Source organism: Taudactylus pleione, unplaced genomic scaffold (genome assembly GCF_031769625.1).
Source record: "Taudactylus pleione unplaced genomic scaffold, aTauple2 ptg000333l, whole genome shotgun sequence".
Classification (NCBI taxonomy): Eukaryota; Metazoa; Chordata; class Amphibia; order Anura; family Myobatrachidae; genus Taudactylus; species Taudactylus pleione.
The window spans coordinates 10,508,308-10,532,605 of record NW_028284734.1 but is presented as its reverse complement, the minus strand read 5'-3'; the positions used below and the strand labels follow the sequence as shown (position 1 = coordinate 10,532,605).

The 24,298-nt window shown below is 40.8% G+C and overlaps 1 protein-coding gene across 2 annotated transcripts in view; it reads right to left on the bottom strand.

The window, feature by feature from the left end:
* Positions 1–10,331: 10,331 nt before the first annotated feature.
* Positions 10,332–24,298, bottom strand: part of MSH3 (mutS homolog 3) — a 324,355-nt gene continuing 310,388 nt past the window's right edge. For both annotated transcript variants that reach the window (XM_088443712.1, XM_088443713.1), the window contains exons 22-24: positions 23,056–23,182; positions 21,149–21,323; positions 10,332–10,868 (exon numbers count right to left, since the gene is read on the bottom strand). In XM_088443712.1, coding sequence (XP_088299838.1) covers positions 10,775–10,868; positions 21,149–21,323; positions 23,056–23,182 — 396 coding nt within the window. In that variant the 3' untranslated portion in view covers positions 10,332–10,774. The remainder of the gene's footprint in view (positions 10,869–21,148; positions 21,324–23,055; positions 23,183–24,298) is intronic.

Here is a 24,298-nt window from a genome sequence, read left to right as displayed (position 1 = left end):
TGTGGCATGGGTTGGGTCCACTGGTCGGCCTGAACACATCATTGACTAGTAACTGCTACGTTGCATTGCTTGATGACCATTTGCAGCCCTTCATGTATTCCCACAATGATGGAATATTCCAGCAGGATAATGCACGTCATCGGTCCCAAGTTATCCAGAACTGGCTTGAGGAGCACTCTGGAAAGCTACGATAAATGGTGTTGTCACCACGTTCACCTGACATGAACCCAATCGAGCATTTATGGGACGTGGTTGATAGGTCCATCGGCACCCATGATCCTGCACCTACAAATATCAAGGAGCTGTAGGAAACTATCAAGATGGCATGGGTCAACATAACATCTCTCCAGAGGTCTTCCGTCCACTTATGGAATCGATGCCACGTCAAGCTGTTGCACTAATTACTAATTTTTGCTCTTTAATTTAAAGCTTTTATTACTGTAATCTAGTGTGTTCCTGTTGAGGTAAATTGCTGCATGGTGATTGCATCATAATCCTAGTAATACTGTCATCTAGCTGTGACCGGGTATAATCCTAGTATACATAGCAATTCATGCTGTACATTAGTAATATAACCTAGGATTATTTATATATATTTTTGCCAATCTCGATTGGTATATTATAAAAATACCAAAAATAATTTTTGTTAACAAATCTTAATATTCTGAATAGTGTACAAATTATACATATATTTTAAGGGTACAAATAATAAAAAGTAATATTTTAACATGGTCATCATTTCAATTAAAATTTTCAAAGAGTGCCCCTAGAAGATGTCTTTCACTTGCCTTTGTAAGAAACTGTGTATCGATAAAACGGTTGCCCCAACTAATGTCATCACATTTTTGGGTATGCCAAAAGTCCAACAAAATGCCAAGCAGGGCGTTGGCAGACAAAATAATTAGGTTAAAATGTTTACAGTTAAAGTGTGCGGTGCTCCTAACTAATAATAAAGAGATTCAGGCCCTGATTCAGAGCCGGATGCTCTGACACAGCGCTCGCTCCGAATCAGCGCCGAGCTATTTTTTTTTTTAGAACTGCCTCCTGGCCGCTCGCATAGCTGTGGTTGACCACCCACAGCTATAGCGAGTGGCCAGGAAGATGGTCGCGATGGTCAAGACCATCGGGCTTGCGACGAGACCCATGTGGTAGGGTCTCGTTGCCGCAAGCCCCAGAGAGATTTCGGCTCTAACAGAGCCGAAATCTCTCCCACTGACATCACTCATGATGTCAGTGGGGCTGCCCCCAAACAGAGGCGTTCACATGGGAACGCCTCTGTTTGGGCAGCCACTCCCCCGGCCCACCCACCAAAGGGGGTGTGCTTTCACTCAACATCGACAGCACGCCCCCTTTGGTACGAGACCCGGAGCGACGGAGTGCCCATCAATATCCGGGTCTCGTGCATGCGCACGACGGAGCCGGCTCCATCGTGCGCATGCGCTCTGGGCCACCATCGACCCGGTTGCGAGCGCTCATCGCTTGCGACTGGGTCTGAATCAGGCCCTTAGGTCCTTCTGGGTAACAGTTTTTGCATTAAGGGTAATGCCTATAAGTAAGGCTTTCTCTAGATTGCTGGCTAATTCCATTTAAAATCTTAAGAAACCTAATTTGCAAATTTGCTTAAGCATGTACGTTAGAATGTGATGGTATGGTATTATTGGCAAAATTAGTCTCTTTCCAATATGGAATTAGGTTCTACACCAAAGCTGTGCTGCAAATTCAAGTCTTTCCAGATGCCCTGTTGGTATGATCTAAGACAGAGTCTAGGGGGTAAATTTACTAAAGTGAGAGTTTTTAGAAGTGAGTTTTAAAAGTGATGTTGCCCATAGCAACCAATCAGATTCTATCTATTATCTTCTAGAAGGTGCTAGTTAAATGTTAAGTAGAATCTCACTTTTAAAACTCACTTCTAAAAACTCTCACTTTAGTAAATTTACCCCTAGGTGTTCTTTGTTCTGCACATAGGCAAGGCCTTTGCTCACATTTTGAAATAAGATCAATAGTGATTTAGAAAAATGTATCTCTATCTTAGACTGGTTTAGATGTAGATATACTGATTTATTTGTTCATTAATCTGATGCAGATTTAGATGTATTTAATTGAAACTATAAACTATCTTAGAAAAAGCCTTATGTTTGTTTAATATTGTTATTTATTAATATCATTTACAGAAGCTTAAATGTGTAGTTTGGGACTGCAAAGCAACTACTGTAGTTGGTTATTATTTTGTTTAAGTTTATAAACGAAGATTCAGTTCCCTGTAACATGTTCATTAAAACAAAACCTACTAGGGCCAAGTGAATTGTCACAAGTGCGTTTAATTTTAATTCACATGATGGTCTAGACAAAAGTGAAATGGTCAGTTTAGGTCACTAAGCTGTGGGCATTGTTGAACTGAGATGTCTCTGTATGATGAGAATTTGACATTTAATATTGCTGCATGTTGTTATTAAAACCAAATTAAATGGGCAGCTTATGTATATAATGCTCAGCTGTGGTTTTAATATGAATAAGAATATTAATGATACATTTGTGGCTTTTTGCCCTAATACAGGAGTCTGTTAAATTATTTAGTTATTTTGTTTACGTTTATAAGGTAAGACATTCTCCTTACTTATTCCCATGAGGACAATTCCTCTTACTCTATAAAAACGCACCAAACATAAAAAAAAAAGATACAGCACTCACGCTTGAAATGTCGCTTTAATATATCTCCAGCTATATGGCACAAAATTGTATTAAATGCATTCATTTTGTTATATGTCACAGCTTTATAATGCTTAACAGCAGTTTTAGTCTATTTCTGCTAGTTCTAAAAAGAGCATTCTGTAACAAAAATTCTGCAAAGTTATATATTATATAAGTTAAATATTATTTTCTCCGTCTTACAACCACCTTTGCTGGCAAGCAGATTAGTAGGCATTAGTGGTAATTCAAGCATCCAAGGAGGTGATTGATGTTAACAATTCTTAGAATTAGCTTAATCCAAGAAATTGTGTGGATCCAATTAGTAAGGTACAGTATTCTGTCCCAATATGTACTCTATGATGTCATCATTAGTCATTTCAGACAATTTACAGTACTTTTTTGGTGATATATTGGAGAATAATTGATTTATACTAGATGTATTGTCTATTATTTCTGGAAGACTAATGACAAAATCATGTAAACATATATTGTATGCACTTTATTAAATGTTCTTTAGCAATTAGGTTCTTAATGTTATTGTGATTATGTCCTGCAACGGAAGTTTGGAACGTATGATGCCATGGACATGTTCCTTGGAATGTAGACACACATGCCATGGATATGGTACTTGGAACGCATAGAGAGGTGTGCAATCGCTGTAAGGAATTGTTCTTTGAAAGCGAGAACTGGAGCACACATTTTGAGTGCATGCGAGGTTGCGCTAGACCATGATGAGTATATAAAGGTGAGTTACCGGACATAATTCTATCTTCTGAGGAGGCTGCTGAGAATGCAGTGAAACGCGTTAAAGTTTTGTGGAAGGAGTGCGGTGTGTATTCTGTTGTCAACAGTCTTAAGGAGAACTATTTGGGGGAGATAGAATGCTGCGCTCTCTAGAGGTAAGAGTTCTTTGTCTCCTTCTCTTACTTGAAACAATATATAGAGAATAAAAGGGAAGCGCCAACTTGTACTCTTAGCTGCTGGCAGTGTCAGCTGTTGTGGGTGAATGAAGTATAGTGGTCTGATGTTGACGTAAATTTGTGCATTTACAAATAATTATATGCAATAAGGACATAAAATAATCTTAACTTTAGTGTGATGACATTGGGTGGGGTTTGGTAAATGGGTTTGGAAACAATATGTGGCCCCAATTGCCTTCTCACCAAGTGAAGTGAGACAAATCTTCAGAGAATGTATTTTCTGTATAGTTTAGATCTTGTCGTCACCATAAGTACCCCTGTAAGATTTAGTTGCTATGCAACCTGCAGTGAGGGGTGTTAACCTTGGGGGGGTGAGTAGTAATGAACATGGATCAGAAACTGTAAGTTACCACCCTGCTTAATTATAGGAGACCCAGAAGCCATAGGGTTATGGACACTGCAGGAGCTGAGTTTACTGAGACTGAGCTAATGGTATGTTTTGGTGATCTTCCGTGCATTAAACTACTAATAGTTGTGTTTTTCTTTCTTTCTTTCTCTCTCTCTCTATCTCTCTCTCTCTCTCTCTCTCTCTCTCTCTCTCTATATATATATATATATATATATATATATATATATAATATATATATAGAGTCTTGTAATGGTCGGCACTCCTAAAGCAATGTACATATGTACTTTATATAAGATATGCAGTGCCTGCATGTTGATACTCAAACTAGGATTGTATAATAGATATGCAATACTAACACACAGATACACAAGGTAAAATATGCAAAACTTCCTCTAAGCAAGAAATCTGAGCCTTTTCATGTGCAATGTTACAAGAATACCATATGGGAGCAAAACCTCATCATTTAGACTCATTTCTACATTTTAATAGGTCTATACATGTATTATCTCTGTTCTTTCTGAGGACTAATGGATATCCTTCATCATCACACTACTTCAGAGTGGACTGTTATTTGGTACTTTATATATATTCAGTCTGTGCCACATATTGAGATATTTGCATGTGTCCATCTCCCAAAAGGATGCACTTTTCCTGTTTTTGTACTGTACTCGTATATATGTTTTTAGGTGGGCAGGTGAAAGTTGTTCCAGTTTATTTTGCGTGGTAGATTTCTGTATTATTTTGATAACTATATATGACAAAGTTTGGGTGGAGAACGAAAACTTAGAAAAAAGACAAATATGTCTAACTGGGCGCACTCTTATAACAGTATATACAAAGAAAAATAGGAATTAATTAAAACTTAACTTTTAATGAAAATCAATTACGAAGGCAAAATCTCTTCACCGTATTAGATCACACTTATTTATGGGCCTACGTATAGATACAATGATCAATATATGTAGATGTTGAGTCAAGGTGATACACACACAATAATTGTTGTGTTTCCTGCGAGGAAAGTCTAAGCACAGAAAGCATGGGGTGATATACAATATATGAGATATGTCTATTATAATTAGTCCATGCTAAAAGGCATAATGCAGGAAAGGATGGCGAAAATAAATATTTAAGTAAAAGGATCTCTAAAGTCCTGTTTTGTGATTGAAGTCCACAATGGACACAGGAACACCACACATAACACACATCAAATATGACTGACAGAAAATAATAAATAATGAATCAATTCTATACGAATGATATGTACAGTGTCAGTCAATATGATCGCTACTGACACTTGTTATCGTTGATTGGTGAAGTCTGCAATGGACACGGAGACACCATACACAAAAAGCATCAAACATAAAATGAATCAATGCAGTGCGTTTGATATATATGAAGTCAATCGGTAAGATCGCCAACGATGCCAATCTTACCGATTGACTTCATATATATCAAACGCACTGCATTGATTCATTTTATGTTTGATGCTTTTTGTGTATGGTGTCTCCGTGTCCATTGCAGACTTCACCAATCAACGATAACTAGTGTCAGTAGCGATCATATTGACTGACACTGTACATATCATTCGTATAGAATTGATTCATTATTTATTATTTTCTGTCAGTCATATTTGATGTGTGTTGTGTGGTGTTCCTGTGTCCATTGTGGACTTCAATCACAAAACAGGACTTTAGAGATCCTTTTACTTAAATATTTATTTTCGCCATCCTTTCCTGCATTATGCCTTTTAGCATGGACTAATTATAATAGACATATCTCATATATTGTATATCACCCCATGCTTTCTGTGCTTAGACTTTCCTCGCAGGAAACACAACAATTATTGTGTGTATATCACCTTGACTCAACATCTACATATATTGATCATTGTATCTATACGTAGGCCCATAAATAAGTGTGATCTAATACGGTGAAGAGATTTTGCCTTCGTAATTGATTTTCATTAAAAGTTAAGTTTTAATTAATTCCTATTTTTCTATTTCTCTTTGTATATACTGTTATAAGAGTGCGCCCAGTTAGACATATTTGTCTTTTTTCTAAGTTTTCGTTCTCCACCCAAACTTTGTCATATGTGTTTTGCACAAATTTGGGGTGCACCACCAACCCAATGTCATCCAGAATTTATCTGATGTGATAGACTATTATGTTGGTATTTTCTAATTCTATTCCATTATAACCAAACAATTTAACATTACATTACTTGTGCGGACTCTCTCCCTTCTTATTATTTTGATAACTATCTGGTCTTCGTCCCTACAACATTTTCCCTCATTTGGTGCTGCTGACCTCATCTTCTTACCACTGGGCTCTGACTCCACCTCGTCTAATTTTTCAACTCCTTCACTAGCTCCCCCTTCCCCTAGGGAATCCAGTTTAAGCTCCTCACCCTCTCCTTTCAAGCAGTCACTCCTCCTTTCTTAAATCTCTGAACTCATCTCAGTACACATTCCTTCTTGACCTCTTCTCCTGTCGCTTCTCTTCCGCAATGATTGCCTTCTCTAACTTCCGCATCCAATACTTTTTACAAGCTACTCCCCTCCTTTGAAACCCACTCCCCCTTTCTATAAGACAGTCTAGCAGCCAGCAGGGCTTCAAATTGTCCTTAAAATACACTAGTTCATCAAAGCCTACCAGCCCGCCTCACAAACTTAATTCATGACCTCTGTCTTTACTTCTTATGCCTTCCCAGTTCACCTCCAAGCTTTACCCTCCCTCCCCTAAACTGTAAGCTTTGATGGGCAGTGCCCTCCTCCACCCTCTTGGTTCTCACCCTGCACTATCCTGGTCTCCGGTGCACTACACTAACAACCAGCGGCTTTTAACCTGTCTGTCTGAACCTCCCAGGGCACTACAAACAAATTTGTATTCAAATTTCATTGTTAGATTTCCCCTGTACCGTTAGTTGTAAGATATTGTATTATATGAGCATTTTATTGTCATTATCCCCACAGCCACTACACTGTGACGCAGTATAAATAAAAGATAATATGAGATGTACAATACTTGCATACTGAAATACACGTTTATATAAGATATGGAACACATATTGACACACAGGTTTATATATAATATGTAATACTGATAAATAAGTTTACATAAAATATGGAACACACATAATAACACCCAAGTTTAAATAAGATAACATGCTTATTGATCAACACATTTTTATCTGCAGCATGTATTATATATCTTGATTAAAAACATCCCATGAGGCCATTTTTGTGTGTGATTAAAACAATAATAAAACCAAAATAAAATCAGTCCAACTGCAAGACAAAGTCTGCACAGCTGGTACTCAGAGGCTGCTACATAACATTTGGGTTAGGCGCTTGTGGGGAACTACACACCTACACACATATATTTGTAAAACAATATATTCCAGAGCGTAAGGCAGAGCACTTTGTAAGCCATTACACTCGTTCTGTCGGTTCTGCATTAAATAGAGAAGGCAATTTCCTATACAAAGTGCCCTTGTACAGTATGTGTCAAATTGAATTCCTATTTTGTTTTTACAGTATCCTAAATTACAAACCTAGCATAATTTCCATGAGGAAAACATGCGAGATGACATAAATCCATGGACATTATTCATTTGATTACAAAAAAAAGAATAAAAAATTCCATTTAAACTGCTGAGTGACACAAATGACAAAGCTCACTGAAAGCAAATGTGTGTGCTGCTTCATGCTCCCAGATACCATTTACTGAATTAGCGACAGGAGCAGTTTGTGATTTTTTTTTGCTTTCCTGGAAATGTAATTACACAGAGCTACGACTGTGTCAGTGAGTTTCATGCAGTGTTAAATGCAGGTGCTAAACAGCAATATTTCCCTAGCTCAACACCAGAACAGCAGACACTTAGCTTCAGGGAGCAGCATGTACCGTAATGTAATTGCTTCTCATACCCATTTGAAATCGGAAAATGACATAAAATGAAAAACATGGCTACACATATGTCGGAGCAGATGTAACAGATAAGGCCAAATTATCCAGAGAGAGGGCAATGTGATGGGGTCCACTGATGATGGCGTGTATAAGCCGCTGCGAATATCTAACCACCAGTATACAGACAGCCCTGCAATATATTTTATGCAAAAAACATTGCACAGGGTAATGTCGGGACAATGCGGCTGACCGTGTCTCAAGGCTCTTTAGGTCTGTGGTGTAAAGGTGCCGCTTTTTCCAACTAGCTATTATACTTGAGACATACAGCAATCAAAAGGTCCATTGAATGTTTACTATTGAATGAAATTTATACTTGAACAGATCTAATAGACACATTTCTACACACGTGCCAAACAAATGCACTCTAAATCTGGATAAAAATATAGTTGGGTCTGAAGAGATCTCAAGCAGATCTGTTATAATTCAGAGATTATAACAGATCTGCTTGAAGATACCTCCAGACCCAACTATACTTTATATGTATTTGATAAATAATGGCCCCAAAGATTTTCTTATAATTTCTAAAGTAATTGATGTAATTTAGTGAAATGTGACACAGACATACCTTGGTCTATGAGAAATATGAGAAAGTCATAGCAAGTGTTGAAAGTGTTCGCCATTAGCATCCAGGCCAGCTGTACAAGCATGCCTGAAGTGAAGACAGCTGTTCACCCCCCTAGTCAGCAGCGCAGTCCAAAATTCAAATAGTGGAGCCACACCAACTGCCAGTGAGGATATAACCAGTGAGGGTGGCAGTTGGTGTGGTTCCCCTATTTGAATTCTGGACTGAGCTGCAGTCCCACCTCTGGAGCCAGTGCTAGTCAGTAGGTATTCCTGCTTCTGACAGCGTTGTTGTGTACTGAGGCGTTTACATTCATCGTGTCTGTTATGTGCCAATATGAACCTTTATCATCTGAGTTTTCCAGTACATCTGGACAATAAATACACTTTGTTCAGCTGTGTACCGATTCATATCGGCACGTAACACAGAGTCATGAGGTGGGGCTGTGTCAAATTCCACTAAATTAATACGTATATATTGTGGACTATCTATCAAGTAGTGGAATTTTATATGGAACGAACTGTATTCAGGTTCACACAGACACCTATAGAATGTATATCGATCAGCAGGATTGTATATGGAACAAACTGTATCCAGGATCAAATAGAAACCCACGATCTGAGATAGACAACAGGCAGACATCCTTTGAGTGACTGAACAGCCCACCAATCCACATATGTTAACAAGGACCAATCAGATTTGAAGGCGGGCAACATAAGGACACTTAACCACCTCCTTATCAAACACCTTTCACTACTCCCAGAGGAAGACCTTAATGGTTGAAACGCGTTGGAGACAAACCAACCATCACAAATCTCCTGCATGCCAAAGCAGAACTACACGTGCAAAGAATACTGCTACTCCCATCCACTCACGGCCGGGTCACGTGATCGGCAAATCACACGTGACCTGGAAGTAACAGAAGCGGAGAAGGAAGGACGGACCAGGACGACGCAGACGGGTGCCCGCCTCCGCCATCGCCGAACGGAAGACAGGACACCCGAGCAGAAGGAGGAGGCATCCGGCCACACGGGAGGACAGACAGACAGGTAAGTCTCTGCAACAGGAGGGGGAAGCCGGATCAGGTCAGGAGTGATCGCGCCCGACGATTCCCCTCCCCAGACAGGGGAGTGACAGGTCACTCAGTTGAAGTGCAGGATACAGTCTTTAATTAGACGTATCACTCACTTCACTGTACCCTGCATGACCCAGGTCCGGAGATCCTGCACTGCCACCCAGGTGGTTCTCCTCTCTTCTGCAAAGAAGAAAGCCCGGGCCACCATCTATTGGAACACATCCTTTGGACAATTATATCTGGACTTTTATGGGTGACAAAGCGGGATGCCGCTAGCCCTATACACATCCACCCCAAGGACTATATCATCCCCCAAATTTCTATCAAGTGTTCACAGACAGTGTACACAATCGCCACCTAATAACATTTAAGAATCAACCACACAGCAGTTTCTTTGCATTGCAGACAATTGTGATTATATATGTATTATTTCACATGTTATTTTAACCAATAAATAACAGGATTTATTTTGAATATGTCGCACTGTTAATTCCACTGTGTATAGCCAATTACAGTATCAAGACACGTGAATTAGGCATTGGCCTTAACCCAGCAGATTGTATAAGAGTTCAAAAGGGATAGCGCTGTTACTCATTTCTTTGTATTCCACTAAATTAAGTCAATTAATTTAAAAGTTATAAGAAAACTTTGGAGCCAATAGCGAGTGAAACACCCTGTAAAAGTGTGTAACATACAGTAATAACCTTTCCTAGGAGTGTAAAAATCTGTGCTCAGATGTGAGGTTAAGACAACATTAAGATTACACAGTAATGAGAAGAAAAACTGTTTGAGAAGAAAACAATTGTAGAACAATGCCATATTTAAAAATATTATATTATTTGTTTTATTTAGACTAGAGAATTCATGATTACAATTCAAAATGACTAGGGTTGCACAAAATCCACAAATTACCTAAAATCTGAAAGTTTTTAAATGAAGACTATCTGAAATTCAGTTAAGATAATGAGATTGACGATTTTGTTGCGATCTTACGTAGTCATCATTTCAATGCACTAAACAAGGTTTTATCGCTTATGTCCCTTGTGTTACATTTGTATATGCAAATCATACAACAAGGATTAGGTGCATCCTAGAGGCTAAGAAATTCTCCACTCAATGACTTTGGTAACTTGGCTTAATACCAAGAGGAACGTTCAGATGATACACTCAGGGTTGAATAATTCTTCGAGTTCCTTAGAACTATGAACATTCCAATTCCAAGCTACTTGAAATGCCTTCATCTTCTTTCTGATAATAAATAAAAAAAGTTAAAATGTATTTTTATTATAACAACAATAAAAGATTGTAATCATATCAATACATTCTAACAAATAAATTGCACATTAACTATCACTCTAATTCAATACTCATTTTTATGCAGCTGAAGTTTAGACATTCAATGTTTAATTAAAGCAACATATGTATTAGCTGGAAAGACAGGTGCTTACAAGGAAATGATGTACACAGAAGCAAAACAAGACTTGGCCCAGTCCAACGCTAACGGGGCATTTCCGCTACCAGCGATTTGCAGTGGCTGCGCACATTACAGCAAAGCAACATTGCTCCTTTTACTGTGAGCTCCTATGGGGGTGCGAGGTAAAAGGAGGGATGTTGTGTCTACAGGTGCTGCCATTATCAGCGTCTCCGCACCGCTCTGATGGAACATGCAACCTTTGTTTTTAATTGATTTGCGCCCTAAGTGTGATCTTTTGGTTTTCATTGTGAATAAACAGAAATCTATATTAAATTATACATGCAAAGACAATTTCATTTATTGGCTTGTCATAATACCCAATGGGAGAGACCTGGCTAAGGAAGCTAATATAGTGGTGGTCCAGGTCCACTAACTGAGATGGACCCCTATGAGAAAACATGGACCAAGTATTACAAATAAAAGCTCACTCTGAAATTATTGAACCATACTGAATATAATAGCCCAGAAGAGATCCCAAGCATGTAAAATGTGTCACACACTTAACAAGAGGAATTCACACATACAGAATAACTGAGTAGTATTACCCAATGTTCTGATCACAGCTGGGCAGAACTTGGTATCAGCAGCTGACTGGGAGTTTATATAATCTGATAGTTATTTTATAATAACCTCCTTCTGCTAAACTTCAGCATGTAACAAACTCTCTCCACTTTAGATTGGCTCACCCAGTATACACTAATAATGGATGCAGCAATATAACGGGAAGCAATCGGGAAGCCGACTGCCTATATACTGGCAGCCGGCTTCCCGACTGTCTTATCCCGGCAAGGGTGAAATACCGGGCATCTGGATGTAGACGCCTGCATTTCCCCGACGCCGGGAGACCGGCGCCCGGCATCACGATCGTAGTGATGCCCTGCGCCGCGAGCGGACAGCCGTGGGGGGGGGGGAGGGTTAGGTTTAGGGCTCCCGGGGGGGACTTAGGGTTAGGCAGCCCCCCGGGAGGGTTAGGGTTAGGCTAGGGGGAGGGAGTGTTAGGGTTAGGCACCCCCGGGGGGACTTAGGGTTAGGCACCCCCCTGGGGGACTTAGGTTTAGGCAGCGGGGAATGGGGTGGATAGGGTTAGACACTTAGAGGGGGGATTAGGGTTAGGCACTTGGGGGGGAAGTTAGGGTTAGGCACCCCTAAGGAGGGTTAGGGGGGTTAGGTTAGTGGATACTTAACTATCCACGATCGGGATTTCCAGCGCTGTCGGGCTTCCGTTGCGTCGCACTCTGCTCCTATCGGGCTGCCGCTGACGGGAATCGAACCGCCGGCCATGCGGCCGACGGTATATCATACCCATTCCAATATAACAGCTATCTAATGCTCATGGTATTGAGAAAATGTCCCTGTTCATAGTCTTGGGTAGTCCTGATGAACAGGAACAGAAATCTCCAGTCTCTGTCTCCCTTATTGCTCACAACAACAGTCAACTCACTGACCCACAATTCTCCCAGGTAAAAAGATTCTTATTGGGCTATTCTTCAATTTATATAACAAAATGGTCCAATAACCCGATTAATGCATAACAATGGACATATTGAGTTTGGGGTTCCAATCAATAGATCTACAGTAAAAACGTTGACAATATCTAGATAGATACCAAATGGTAGACAGTCAATAGACAGACAGGGACAAAAGGTCGACACACAATGCCGACATGGATGAAGATAGTAAGGTACAAAAGGTCAACAGAGCCAAAAGGTCGACATTGAAACGGTTGACACAAAAATGGTCTACACCATTTTTTTTTAAGGGTTAGGCACTTACCGGAGGGACGGTTAGGCACTTACCCCGACGGTTAGGGTTAGGCACTAGGAGAGCCAGTTAGGGTTAGGCAAAAGGAGGGAGTGTTAGGCACCAAGGAGAGGGTTAGAGAGAAGATTAGAAACAAAAGTTGACAATTATATTGTCAACCAGTTCAAGGTCATCCGTTTGTACCTATGTTCATCCATGTCGATCTTTTGTCCCGGTCTACCTATTGACTGGCTACCATTTAGTGTCTATCTAGACATTGTCTATCTTTTACTGTAGATCTTTTATACCAAACCCTTGAGTTTGAATAACCAGTTTGTCCATTGATCATATTAATGTAGAAATGTGGTAGAAACACATATAAATTCTTTGTTGGAGTGTAAATGTTACAGTACTGGGGCATATACAGTAGCAGTCGTGACTGCGTAACAAAGTTATTAATAAAAACAGTGCTTGGTACAAGTCAACAACTGATATCTAGGATATCAGATGGACTTGATGGTTATCACGTGTCTCATTACTCGACTCCTCCCTCATTTAGTCCTTGGCCCCATGCCTGAGCCATGCTAGTTACTTACCCACAAGAAGTTTTTCTCAGTTTCTCTCGAGGAAACCTGCAAATGGTGCCCCCTTAATATTACTCCTTTTTATGAGTAATAACAAAAGTGAAGTACTGTAATTGTCTGTACACGTATTATGAAGGTTGTGGAGAGTGCTGCCAGTAAGTTTCAGGATGGTTGTATTTTCTTGACAGCCCATTTATAGCTGAACATTCATTATTAACACAATAGCAAAACATTATTTGCTTTAGTTTCTATCACCTCTAACACAATAACACTTTACGGAATATAAAGGCAATAGGGTGTCTGTTTCTTGCCTACCGCACCTGGCTTAGTACTGCTCCTATACTGAGGTATAAGTTTGGACTAAAACCAGTTTGGTGAAATATAGAGCAGTTAGGATGAGACCGAGTTGATTTGACGTTATAAAATGTTTGTTCATACTGAAGAGACTAGTCAATAGTACATGCACTCTTTTTACAAGTCACATCAGTCAATGGTTTGGCTATGTAAACATATAGATGAGACCGGAGTAACCAAAAGCCATTTTGACGCAGGGCATCAAGTAATAATATATTTAGAGAGTTCAGATACCCAAACCCACATAGCAGGATAACAACCGAATTGGTGTCTGAAGGAACCATTCAGGTCCCACCTCTCCAACAAAGAAACAATAGAGGAAAGAGTATGAATTAGCAAACTCCAGCCTTAAATAAAGAAATCAAATCCTCAATTCAACATTCAAAAAGTAGAAATTGAAAACACGCATCTAACAATGTCCCAGAAGAATGGACTACAACACATAACCCCTCCCCCCACCCTGTCAATCAAATTATGTAAACAAATCAAATTTAGGGACACAGAGGGTAGACTTACTAGCAGGATGATATATATATAACACAGGAAAGTACACAATTGCAACAGGAACAATCAAGGTGGATCAGACGGCCTCGAGGCCTGTAAGATCAACAATATTAGAATGTCCCAGGTAAAGTCAAGTAGAGAAAAAAAGATAATAAATCCAGAAAGACTGCATTGCCTTAACCGCCGATGACAAATGAACTCTCAATTCCAGGAGGATGAAGAGCAACAACAGGAGCATCACAATGCAAAGTTATAAGAGCTCAGGGAGAAAATCTTTGAAAACTCAAGGTGAAAAGTAACAAACAGAGGAGAAAATGGCGCAGGAACAATAACATTCACCGAGCATGAATCCAGCATCTGTACAAGGGCAATCTTCTTCTTCACTCCCTCAGGCACATCTTTCAAGCGGACTACAAAGGAAAATAGATGCCAAGCAGCTCAAGGTGAAAAGTAACAAACAGAGGAGAAAATGGCGCAGGAACAATAACATTCACCGAGCATGAATCCAGCATCTGTACAAGGGCAATCTTCTTCTTCACTCCCTCAGGCACATCTTTCAAGCGGACTACAAAGGAAAATAGATGCCAAGCAGCCATAGGATATATCATCATGAAGTTCCCCCACACATGCTGCCACCCATTCCCCTGATTCCAGGATGGCTTGAAGGATAAGCTCCATGGACGCCTGAAGTCAAGATGGTGGCAAGCAGGAGATTCTGGCGCAGTCACCCCCACAACAGCTGGAGGAAAGCAGATGCCAGGCAACAGCATCCAATGGAGAACTCACCCAGTCACCCCACAGCCGCCGGAGATATCACCAAAAGACAGCACACACAGGCAGGCTTCCAGATCACAAAAGAAAGGCAGCAGAGCACTGAGAGACCAGAGGTCGCGGCACCAGCACTGTGAGGATAGGAGACAGCCCTGGGACTTCAAACGCGGCACCAAACCCTCAGGTAAGTAATAATAATAAGGCTGGTCATGCGTGGAGTCTAAACGGGCTGCAGGAGTAATAAACAGGATCGAAAAGACTGGAGAGCTCAGAACAGACGTCCTACTCCATTAGCCACCAAGCCACGCCCCCCCAGTACGGCAATTTTAATCAAAATCTGAGATATAGTAGTTACATTTTAAAAAAATGTGTGGTGATCTGCCAAGGTACAACCCCATTGAAGATAACAGCAGTTACCCAGACCTTAATGCTGGTGGAAAGGGGTTCACTGTATGGCCCATTTTCACAGACTCCACCCCACCACCCAGTTCTCCGCCATTTGGGCCTCAAGTTCCTTGCAAGGGTAACAAGGCCCTTTGGACCTTATTGGATGTTGTCCTATTGTTGCTGGTTGCAAAGGGGCCCCCATAACAGTTGAATCTTTAGGGTCCCAAAAATGTAGATCTGCCACTGCTAGTGCCCCACAAAAAACTCATTCTTTGTTTCTCTCTGTGAATAGTGTACATAATTGTTTTGAGTCCAGTGGTGGCACCTCTAATGAATATCTATAAGGAATACCATCATTTCCGTAGATTAGGTATATGGACTGCTTTTTGTTAGATAACAATTATCTTTCTCTCTCTACACTGTTAGTCCATGGTATACGAGACGGAACAGTAATTTCTAACTGTTAGCCTGATTCAAAGGTGGGAATAGAGTAAGAAAGAGCAAATAACTGTGCCTCTTGGTCAAAATCAGGCTGCACGGCATGTGTGGCAGATTGAAAATGTTCAGAGATATTTAGATTTGGGAGGGGTTTGTCAAAACAGAAATCTAAATTGCATTGTAAAAATAAAGCTGTCCAGCCAAAGCCGTAACTAGACTTTTTTGTGCCCTCTGTGCCGGAGAGAGCATTGGCGCCCCTCCCTCCCCCCCCCTATTTTTTAAATAGGGACATAAGATAGGTCGCACTACCCTAGTTACGGCCCTGAGTCCAGCATTTGTGGGCTACATGCAAAGCAGCTAGTATTTACCCTGCATGCAAAAAAATTTAATGAATTTACACCCCTGGCATTGCTATTTCTTACTCTATTCCCATCTCTGAATCAGGCCCCGTCTTGTCTACCCTCCTCTTTTTAAATGCTGAATTAGACCTCTGGAGGTATTTAGAATGAGGTTTGTTGAATGGTCATGATGTCTTGACTAGGGGAGTTTGTCCTAGATTTAGAGGTGAAAAAAGGCTGCTCTCTATCTGTATCTGTGCTACCTTCTCTTTTAGCTGTTTTGAGGAGATCGGGGATTTGGTCTGACTCTTGAGTCTCCATCAGATCACAGTTCACTGCATTGACTGCAGCTTCCCTTCCCATGGAAAGCTTTTAGCATATTAATATATTAGTTACGGGACTACTACTGAAGGATACTATTTACCACAGAGCACTAGATGTTTGTACCTGTGGGTGGAGGGCCAGAACAAGTACCTTTTGCCTTATGTCCAGCCACCTTCCTCTTGTACAGTTGTCATAACTTTATTTCTGACTAACCAAAAGGTGACCCTGTGCCATCCCTAGAAATCTTTGCAGCTTATCCTGAAAATTTTAAACATACTCCACATTAGAAACATAATTTTAGGTAAATCTCCCTCCCAGCTTTCATGTAATGTGGGCACTATTCCTAATCGGATTTGGTATGAATTACCGCTGGCTGCATGGTTCAAATCCCGGCAGCCCGGCACAGGTGGAAATCCCGAATGTCGGAAGGCAAGTATAAACTAACCTATTCTACCCCCTAACCCTCCCTTAGGGGTGCCTAACCCTAACCCCCCCCCCCCCCCCAAGTGCCTAACCCTAATCCCCCCTCTAAGTGCCTAAACCGAACCACACCTTTCCCGCCACCTAAAGTCCCCTGGGGTGGTGCCTAACCCTAACCCCCCCTCCCCTAGCCTGACCCTAACCTCCCGGGGGGGTGCCTAACCCTAAGTCCCCCCCCGGGAGCCCTAAACCTAACCCCCCACGTGGCTGTCCACACCCGGCCTCCCTTTGATCGGGATGCCGGGCGCCGGTCTCTAAAATGACAGGCGTCGAGATTTTGATGCCTGTCGTTTAACCCTTGCTGGGATTTAGCAGTCAGGAAGCCAGCGGTCGGCATTGCGTCCGCCGGCTTCCCGACTGTTTCCCTCCTAATCACATCTAACTTCCTCATAATGTACAATCCAGGTTCTAACAACATCATAGCTAACAATCCCCCAAACAATGCATTACAAATGGCAAAGCCATTCTACAGTACCTCTAGACTTGATTCTGAGAATGTTCCTCTTTTTGGGTGGCTGTAGAGAATACAGTTCAAAATGGCAACACTCGCCAAGGCACCTGTGGGCAAGTTTTACTCCTCAATGTAGGCATGATTGGCAGGGCTTCCTGATATCAGGAAATCAATGGATTGGTGGTCCAAGAATCTGGTGGAAGATAATTGCCTTAACCCAATCCTGCACTGCCTTTGCATATACCAACATACCATGGACCCTGTCTTCAATGGTCATGCACATAACATTCTACAGAGACCATGGACACATCTCTTCATGCATTATACGAACGACTTCCCCATCTCCCAAAAGTAAAACCACCATCCTTGGGGGTGGATTGCTTCTTCTAGCAAGTCCCTTTCTTTGAAAAGAACTCTCACCTCTAACTAAGCAATTCATGTTTTGGAAGGATTCTGCGTGGGGCTGGGTGTTTCACTTCACTTATCGTCAGGGTGTGCTAATCCATCCACCAAGCTATTTCTACAGTGCTCTGTCTCAGATTCCAAGGACAAACTGTCCCAATTTCTTGTGTGTGCAGCTCTCTAATGGAACAGCCCATTTTACCTTAACCACAAGATCTCACCTAGTGGTCATCCAATCTCTCCATGCAGCCATTTGAGGTTCCTTCTGCACACAAGCATGTACAGAATTTCCAGAGACTGAAGCTCTGGCAGGGGTGGCCTGTCACAGCAAGCTGGATCCTGTCTCTCAGTCACCGAGTTCAGCAGTGCTGGACCCCTGAGACTCCTGCTAGAAAGCGAACAGGAGGTCCCCAGTGCCTGCTGCAGTGACTCTAGCCGGCCAGCTGCTGCAGAGTCGCCGGTGTCTTCTCCTCTCCTCCAGCTGCAGCATGCTGTTTCCGCTTCTGAGCTGCACAGGCGGCTCCCATAGGGACATGCGCGCTACTCTGTGCAAGATTTAGAGGGCCAGGCACGACAATATGGAGCTCCCCCAAATGGTGCCCAAATGGAACTCCTGCTTATAAAGGAAGTATCTGGGAGCACTCCTGTGCCAGAGTATAAACTCCCAAACTCTTCACCATCATCTTCCTTGTGCTAACACGCCCTCTGTGTACACTATATCCCTGATTCATAATTCTCTGTTGTTCCAGATTCCTGTAGTCTGCCCCTGCAGTGCTTGCACGCCATTCAGTGTACTCCAATGTCTGCTCCAGTGTATACCAGCCCTGTACCTGGGAATCCAGAATGAGGGTCGTGATCCTGCGTGATGGGCGCATCTAAGTCCACACCTCCTTGCGAGGGACCCTGATGAATACCACTGACACATTAGACTCTGCTCCTCAGTTCAGAACATCCGCCAATCCCATGGTATGGGCGCGCATCCAATACCCATATGTGACTTATGACATGACCGAACAATGTGGTATATAACCACATGGTTTGCGGACAAGAGACAGGATGGGCCAGTATTCTCAGTGCTATATAATATGCATCTCTCCAAATACAATAAAGCTCTGAAGTAATCTGTACCTAATCAGTGGGTAGATAAATCCAGTAGTGCACAGGCTCCCACCCTCCTTCTGTAACAACCCAGAGTTTTATGCCTCCCTTCAGATACCGCTGGTCAAAGACCCATTTTCAAGATGATAGAGGTCCAATATGATACATTATTCAGCTTGATTAATGACTCCCGCAGATGTGGCAAAGGTGTGCATTACCTCATGGGGCTTCCCTCCAAAGGACCACTCATGGAATAACTATAGTAGATGTGAATAGCTTTGACAAAGTTTGATAAACTATGAAATAATTTACAAAAAACATTCTGCAATAAGGACATTTTCTGCAATTAATTCTGGATGTGTAGTGAACGATAATATTGTGGCAATTCCATTATATACTATATTTTATTTACATATATATATATATATATATATATATACACACACACACACACACACACATATATACACACATACAGCGGGTAATATAAGTATTGAAAACATCAACACTTTTCTCATTAAATATATTTGTAATGGGACTATTGTAATGAAATTATCACCGAATGTCAGTAACATCCCATGCAATCCACACATGCAAAAAAAAATCAAACCATAGATGTCCATAAATTAAGTTGAGCGTAATAATGTGAAATGACACAGGGAAAAAGTATTGAACACATGAAGAAAGGGAGGGGCAAAGAGGCATTGAAAGCCAAGACACCAGCTGAAATCTATCAGTAATTAGAAAGCAATCCTGCCTCTTGTCAGTGCAAATTAATATAAACTGGTTTAGTCCCAACTGATGGTCTATAAAAAGGTGTTTCATTACCAAGGTGTCACACAAGAAACATCTCATGATGAATAAAAGCAAAGAGCTCTCTCAAGACCTTCACAACCTTATTGTTGCAAAACATACTGATGACATTGGTTACAGAAGGATTTCTAAACTTCTCAATGTTCCAGTGAGCACTGTTGGGGCCATAATCCAGAAGTGGAAAGAACATAATTTCACCATAAACCGGCCATGACCAAGTGCTCCTCGCAAGATTTCTGACAGAGGATTGAAAATAATTATCAGGAGAGTTATCCAAGAGCCAAGGACCACTTGTGGAGAGCTTCAGAAAGACCTGGAATTAGCAGGTACAATTGTTTCAAAGAAAACAATAAGTAATGCACTCAACTGCCATGGCCTGTATGCACACTCACCACGGAAGACTCCAATGCTGAAGAAAAAGCATGCTGAAGCTCGTTTAAAGTTTGCTGCACAACATTTGGACAAGCCTGCGAAATACTGGGAGAATATAGTGTGGTCGGGATGAGACCAAAATGTAACTCTTTGGATGCCATAATACACACCAAGTTTGGAGGAAAAATGGCACTGCATATCACCCCAAAAACACCGTACCAACAGTGAAGTTTGGAGGTGGGAACATCATGGTGTGGGGCTGTTTTTCAGCATAAGGTACTGGCATACTTCCTATATTGAAGTAAGAATTAATGGAAAAATGTACCGAGACATTCTTGATAAAAATCTTCTGCCATCTACCAGGATTCTGAAGATGAAACGAGGGTGGACATTTCAGCAAGACAATGATCCCAAACACACAGCCAAGGACACACTCAATTGGTTTCAGAGAAAGAAAACAAAGCTGCTAGAATGGCCAAGCCAATTACCTGACTTGAATCCAATTGAAAATCTAAAGATCAGAGTTCATAGGAGAGGCCCACGGAACCTTCAAGATTTAAAGACTGTTAGTGTGGAAGAATGGGCCAAAATCACACCTGAGCAATGCATGCGACTAGTTTCTCCATACAGGAGGCGTCTTGAAGCTGTCATTGCCAAATCGTGTTGGATAAGTTTTAAATGTATCGTCATTGCCAACAAAGGCTTTTGTACGAAGCATTAAATAAATTTCAGTAAGCGTGTTCAATACTTTTTCCTTGTGTCATTTCACATTATTACACATTACTTAATTTCTGGACATCTATGGTTTGATTTCTTTGCATGTGTGGATTGCATGGGTTGTGGCTGACATTTAGTGAAAATTTCATTACAATATCCCCATTACAAATATATTTACTGAGAAAAATGTTGATGTGTTCAATCCTTATTTTACCTGCTGTATATATATGAATATATATAGGATTTTTGCTAGAATGGAGATAGAAACATCTTCTGCTCACCTTTTTGTCTCCACCAACCCCTCCAGCTCTTTAGATTTACATGCTGCTTTCTCTAATACTTCCCGTGGGATGTCTGCCAGTTGCGCAACATTCAATCCATAACTCTTTGCAGCGACTCCTCGAGTTATTTGATATAAAAATGTAATATTCTCCGACTTATGCGCAACTTCACACTCTATGGATATAGAATTAAAGTGTGATCATACAGGCATAACAGAAAAGTAACTTCTAGTTAAAATATTTGAATAAACTTTTTGTTGACACAATTTTATACAAAAACTCAAAATAAATAATTTACAACATTATTGCTATGGTAAATAAAACAATGTATATAGTGAATATAACAGTTCAACAATAGTTCTGAAATAGTGGCATCACTATCAGACACACACCCAGCCCCCGCTACCATCCTACTTTATGTTTGGGATAGGGAAGATGAAGGAAGGAAGCCGCTTAGGAATGAATATAGATCAATACAAATCATGACACCCATGTACAGCTTTTGCATATAAGACATGTTATTTTTATCTATGCTTGCTTCTAAGCAGAGGTAGTGCAAAAATTAGATTTTTTTTTTTTTATCTTACACTTACATTCTGAACTAGGCAAAATGAAATTTGTATTAACTTAAAAATGACAGGTCCTCTTTAACAACATCTGACAGTTATCAAAAGATTTATTTATAAATAAATGTCAAATATTATTTTCAGAGTCATAGGGGCACATTTTATCCAAAAACTGCTCAGAAATTGTAATTTTTTTTATGATTGAATTAGGTCAAGAAGATCTAATTAAAACTTATCCAACATGATTTATAAAAATATATATATATTTTTTTCAAACACAGTATATCATACATATAGCCATCACTACAGTATACCATAAAAATTGCTATCGACTGCTGTACCATCAATGGCTGATGGTTTTGAATCATCGTTAGAAAACCATTGTTGTTTGAACAATTGATGGTTGCGTTCCACATAATCGATTTTTCAAATGGACAATGATTGGGACTGAATGGGGTTAAGAGGGACTACAAATGTATCAGATAAATCGATAGTAATGATGAATGGGACTGACTGGGGTTAATAGGGACTACTATTTTTATGCAGTGAGTGGAGGCAGGCTGACTTTCCCACACTGGGGGGATGGATTTCCTCTGTTGCTGCTGGGTAAAGTGAGGAGAGGCGCACAGCTGACAGCATGTTACCCCGACGGCTGCTTCTCTCTGCGAGGAGTAGCGCCGGGTGTACACAGGGGGCAGCAGTTCCGCTTACTATCTTTCCCCAAGCGGCTACTAGGTGCAGCGCCGGATACACAGGGGCCAGTGGCAGGGGTAAGCGGCTTAGCTTACTAGCTTTCCCTGGCGGCTACAGGGATCAGCGCCAGGTGTACACAGGGGCAGCAGCTCTACATACTAGCTTTCCCCTGCGGCTGTGAGGAGCAGTGCTGGGTGTACACAAGGGGCAGCAGCTCCGCTTCCTAGCTTTCCCCAGAGGCAGAAAGGAGCCAGAAACTGCCAGGTTTACATGACATGCAAGTCATATAAAATTACGAGCAAATGTGTGTGCAAATGGCATTTGGGTTGCAGAGGATCACAGTTATACACTTTTAACAATAGCTTCAAGTATCTATATACGGATGAACACTATGTCAAGTGTAGTCATGACATTAAAGCTTACTAGGTATTAATATGCAGTGCAACTACAGCATAATAATCCAGCCAATGTTCTACAATAAACATGCCCTAAATCACTCAGAATTATAATATGCACAGCACAGATTTTCCTTTGTGTAATGAGAATGTAAATGTGATTATACATCATGCAAACATAAATAACGTGAAATGAAAGGTTAAGCAGTACAGTAATGAGACGGCACTTTTGAATGCCTGCTTGCCATCATACCAATTTTTGTCCCTTGCTCTTCATCGAGGAAAAAAGCCATATGGTAGTTCCCAACAAAAGCTGGATAGCACTTTTCCAGTTCACATAATGGAGGATAATGTGTAACAAACAATGTTAATGATGTCACCTGAAGATAAAACACACATTTAAAAAATAATAAGGAGGTAGAAAACACATGTAGGAAAAGTAACTAGACACCCTAAGGTAGTAGTAGAGTGAATTATGCTTGTGACATACACAGGCCTCAGGTACATTTTACCTGCGTGATTGTACTGCAATGATCTAGGTATGTGAGGTACATTTTACCTGTGTGATTGTACTGCAATGATCTAGGTATGTGAGGTACATTTTACCTGTGTGATTGTACTGCAATGATCTAGGTATGTGAGGTACATTTTACCTGTGTGATTGTACTGCAATGATCTAGGTATGTGAGGTACATTTTACCTGTGTGATTGTACTGCAATGATCTAGGTATGTGAGGTACATTTTACCTGCGTGATTGTACTGCAATGATCTAGGTATGTGAGGTACATTTTACCTGTGTGATTGTACTGCAATGATCTAGGTATGTGAGGTACATTTTACCTGCGTGATTGTACTGCAATGATCTAGGTATGTGAGGTTCCTTTTTGCCTGCGTGATTGTACTGCAATGATCTAGGTATGTGAGGTTCCTTTTTGCCTGCGTGATTGTACTGCAATGATCTAGGTATGTGAGGTACATTTTACCTGTGTGATTGTACTGCAATGATCTAGGTATGTGAGGTACATTTTACCTGTGTGATTGTACTGCAATGATCTAGGTATGCGAGGTACATTTTACCTGTGTGATTGTACTGCAATGATCTAGGTATGCGAGGTACATTTTACCTGTGTGATTGTACTGCAATGATCTAGGTATGTGAGGTACATTTTACCTGTGTGATTGTACTGCAATGATCTAGGTATGTGAGGTACATTTGACCTGTGTGATTGTACTGCAATGATCTAGGTATGGGAGGTACATTTTACCTGTGTGATTGTACTGCAATGATCTAGGTATGTGAGGTACATTTTACCTGTGTGATTGTACTGCAATGATCTAGGTATGTGAGGTACATTTTACCTGTGTGATTGTACTGCAATGATCTAGGTATGTGAGGTACATTTTACCTGTGTGATTGTACTGCAATGATCTAGGTATGTGAGGTACATTTTACCTGTGTGATTGTACTGCAATGATCTAGGTATGTGAGGTACAT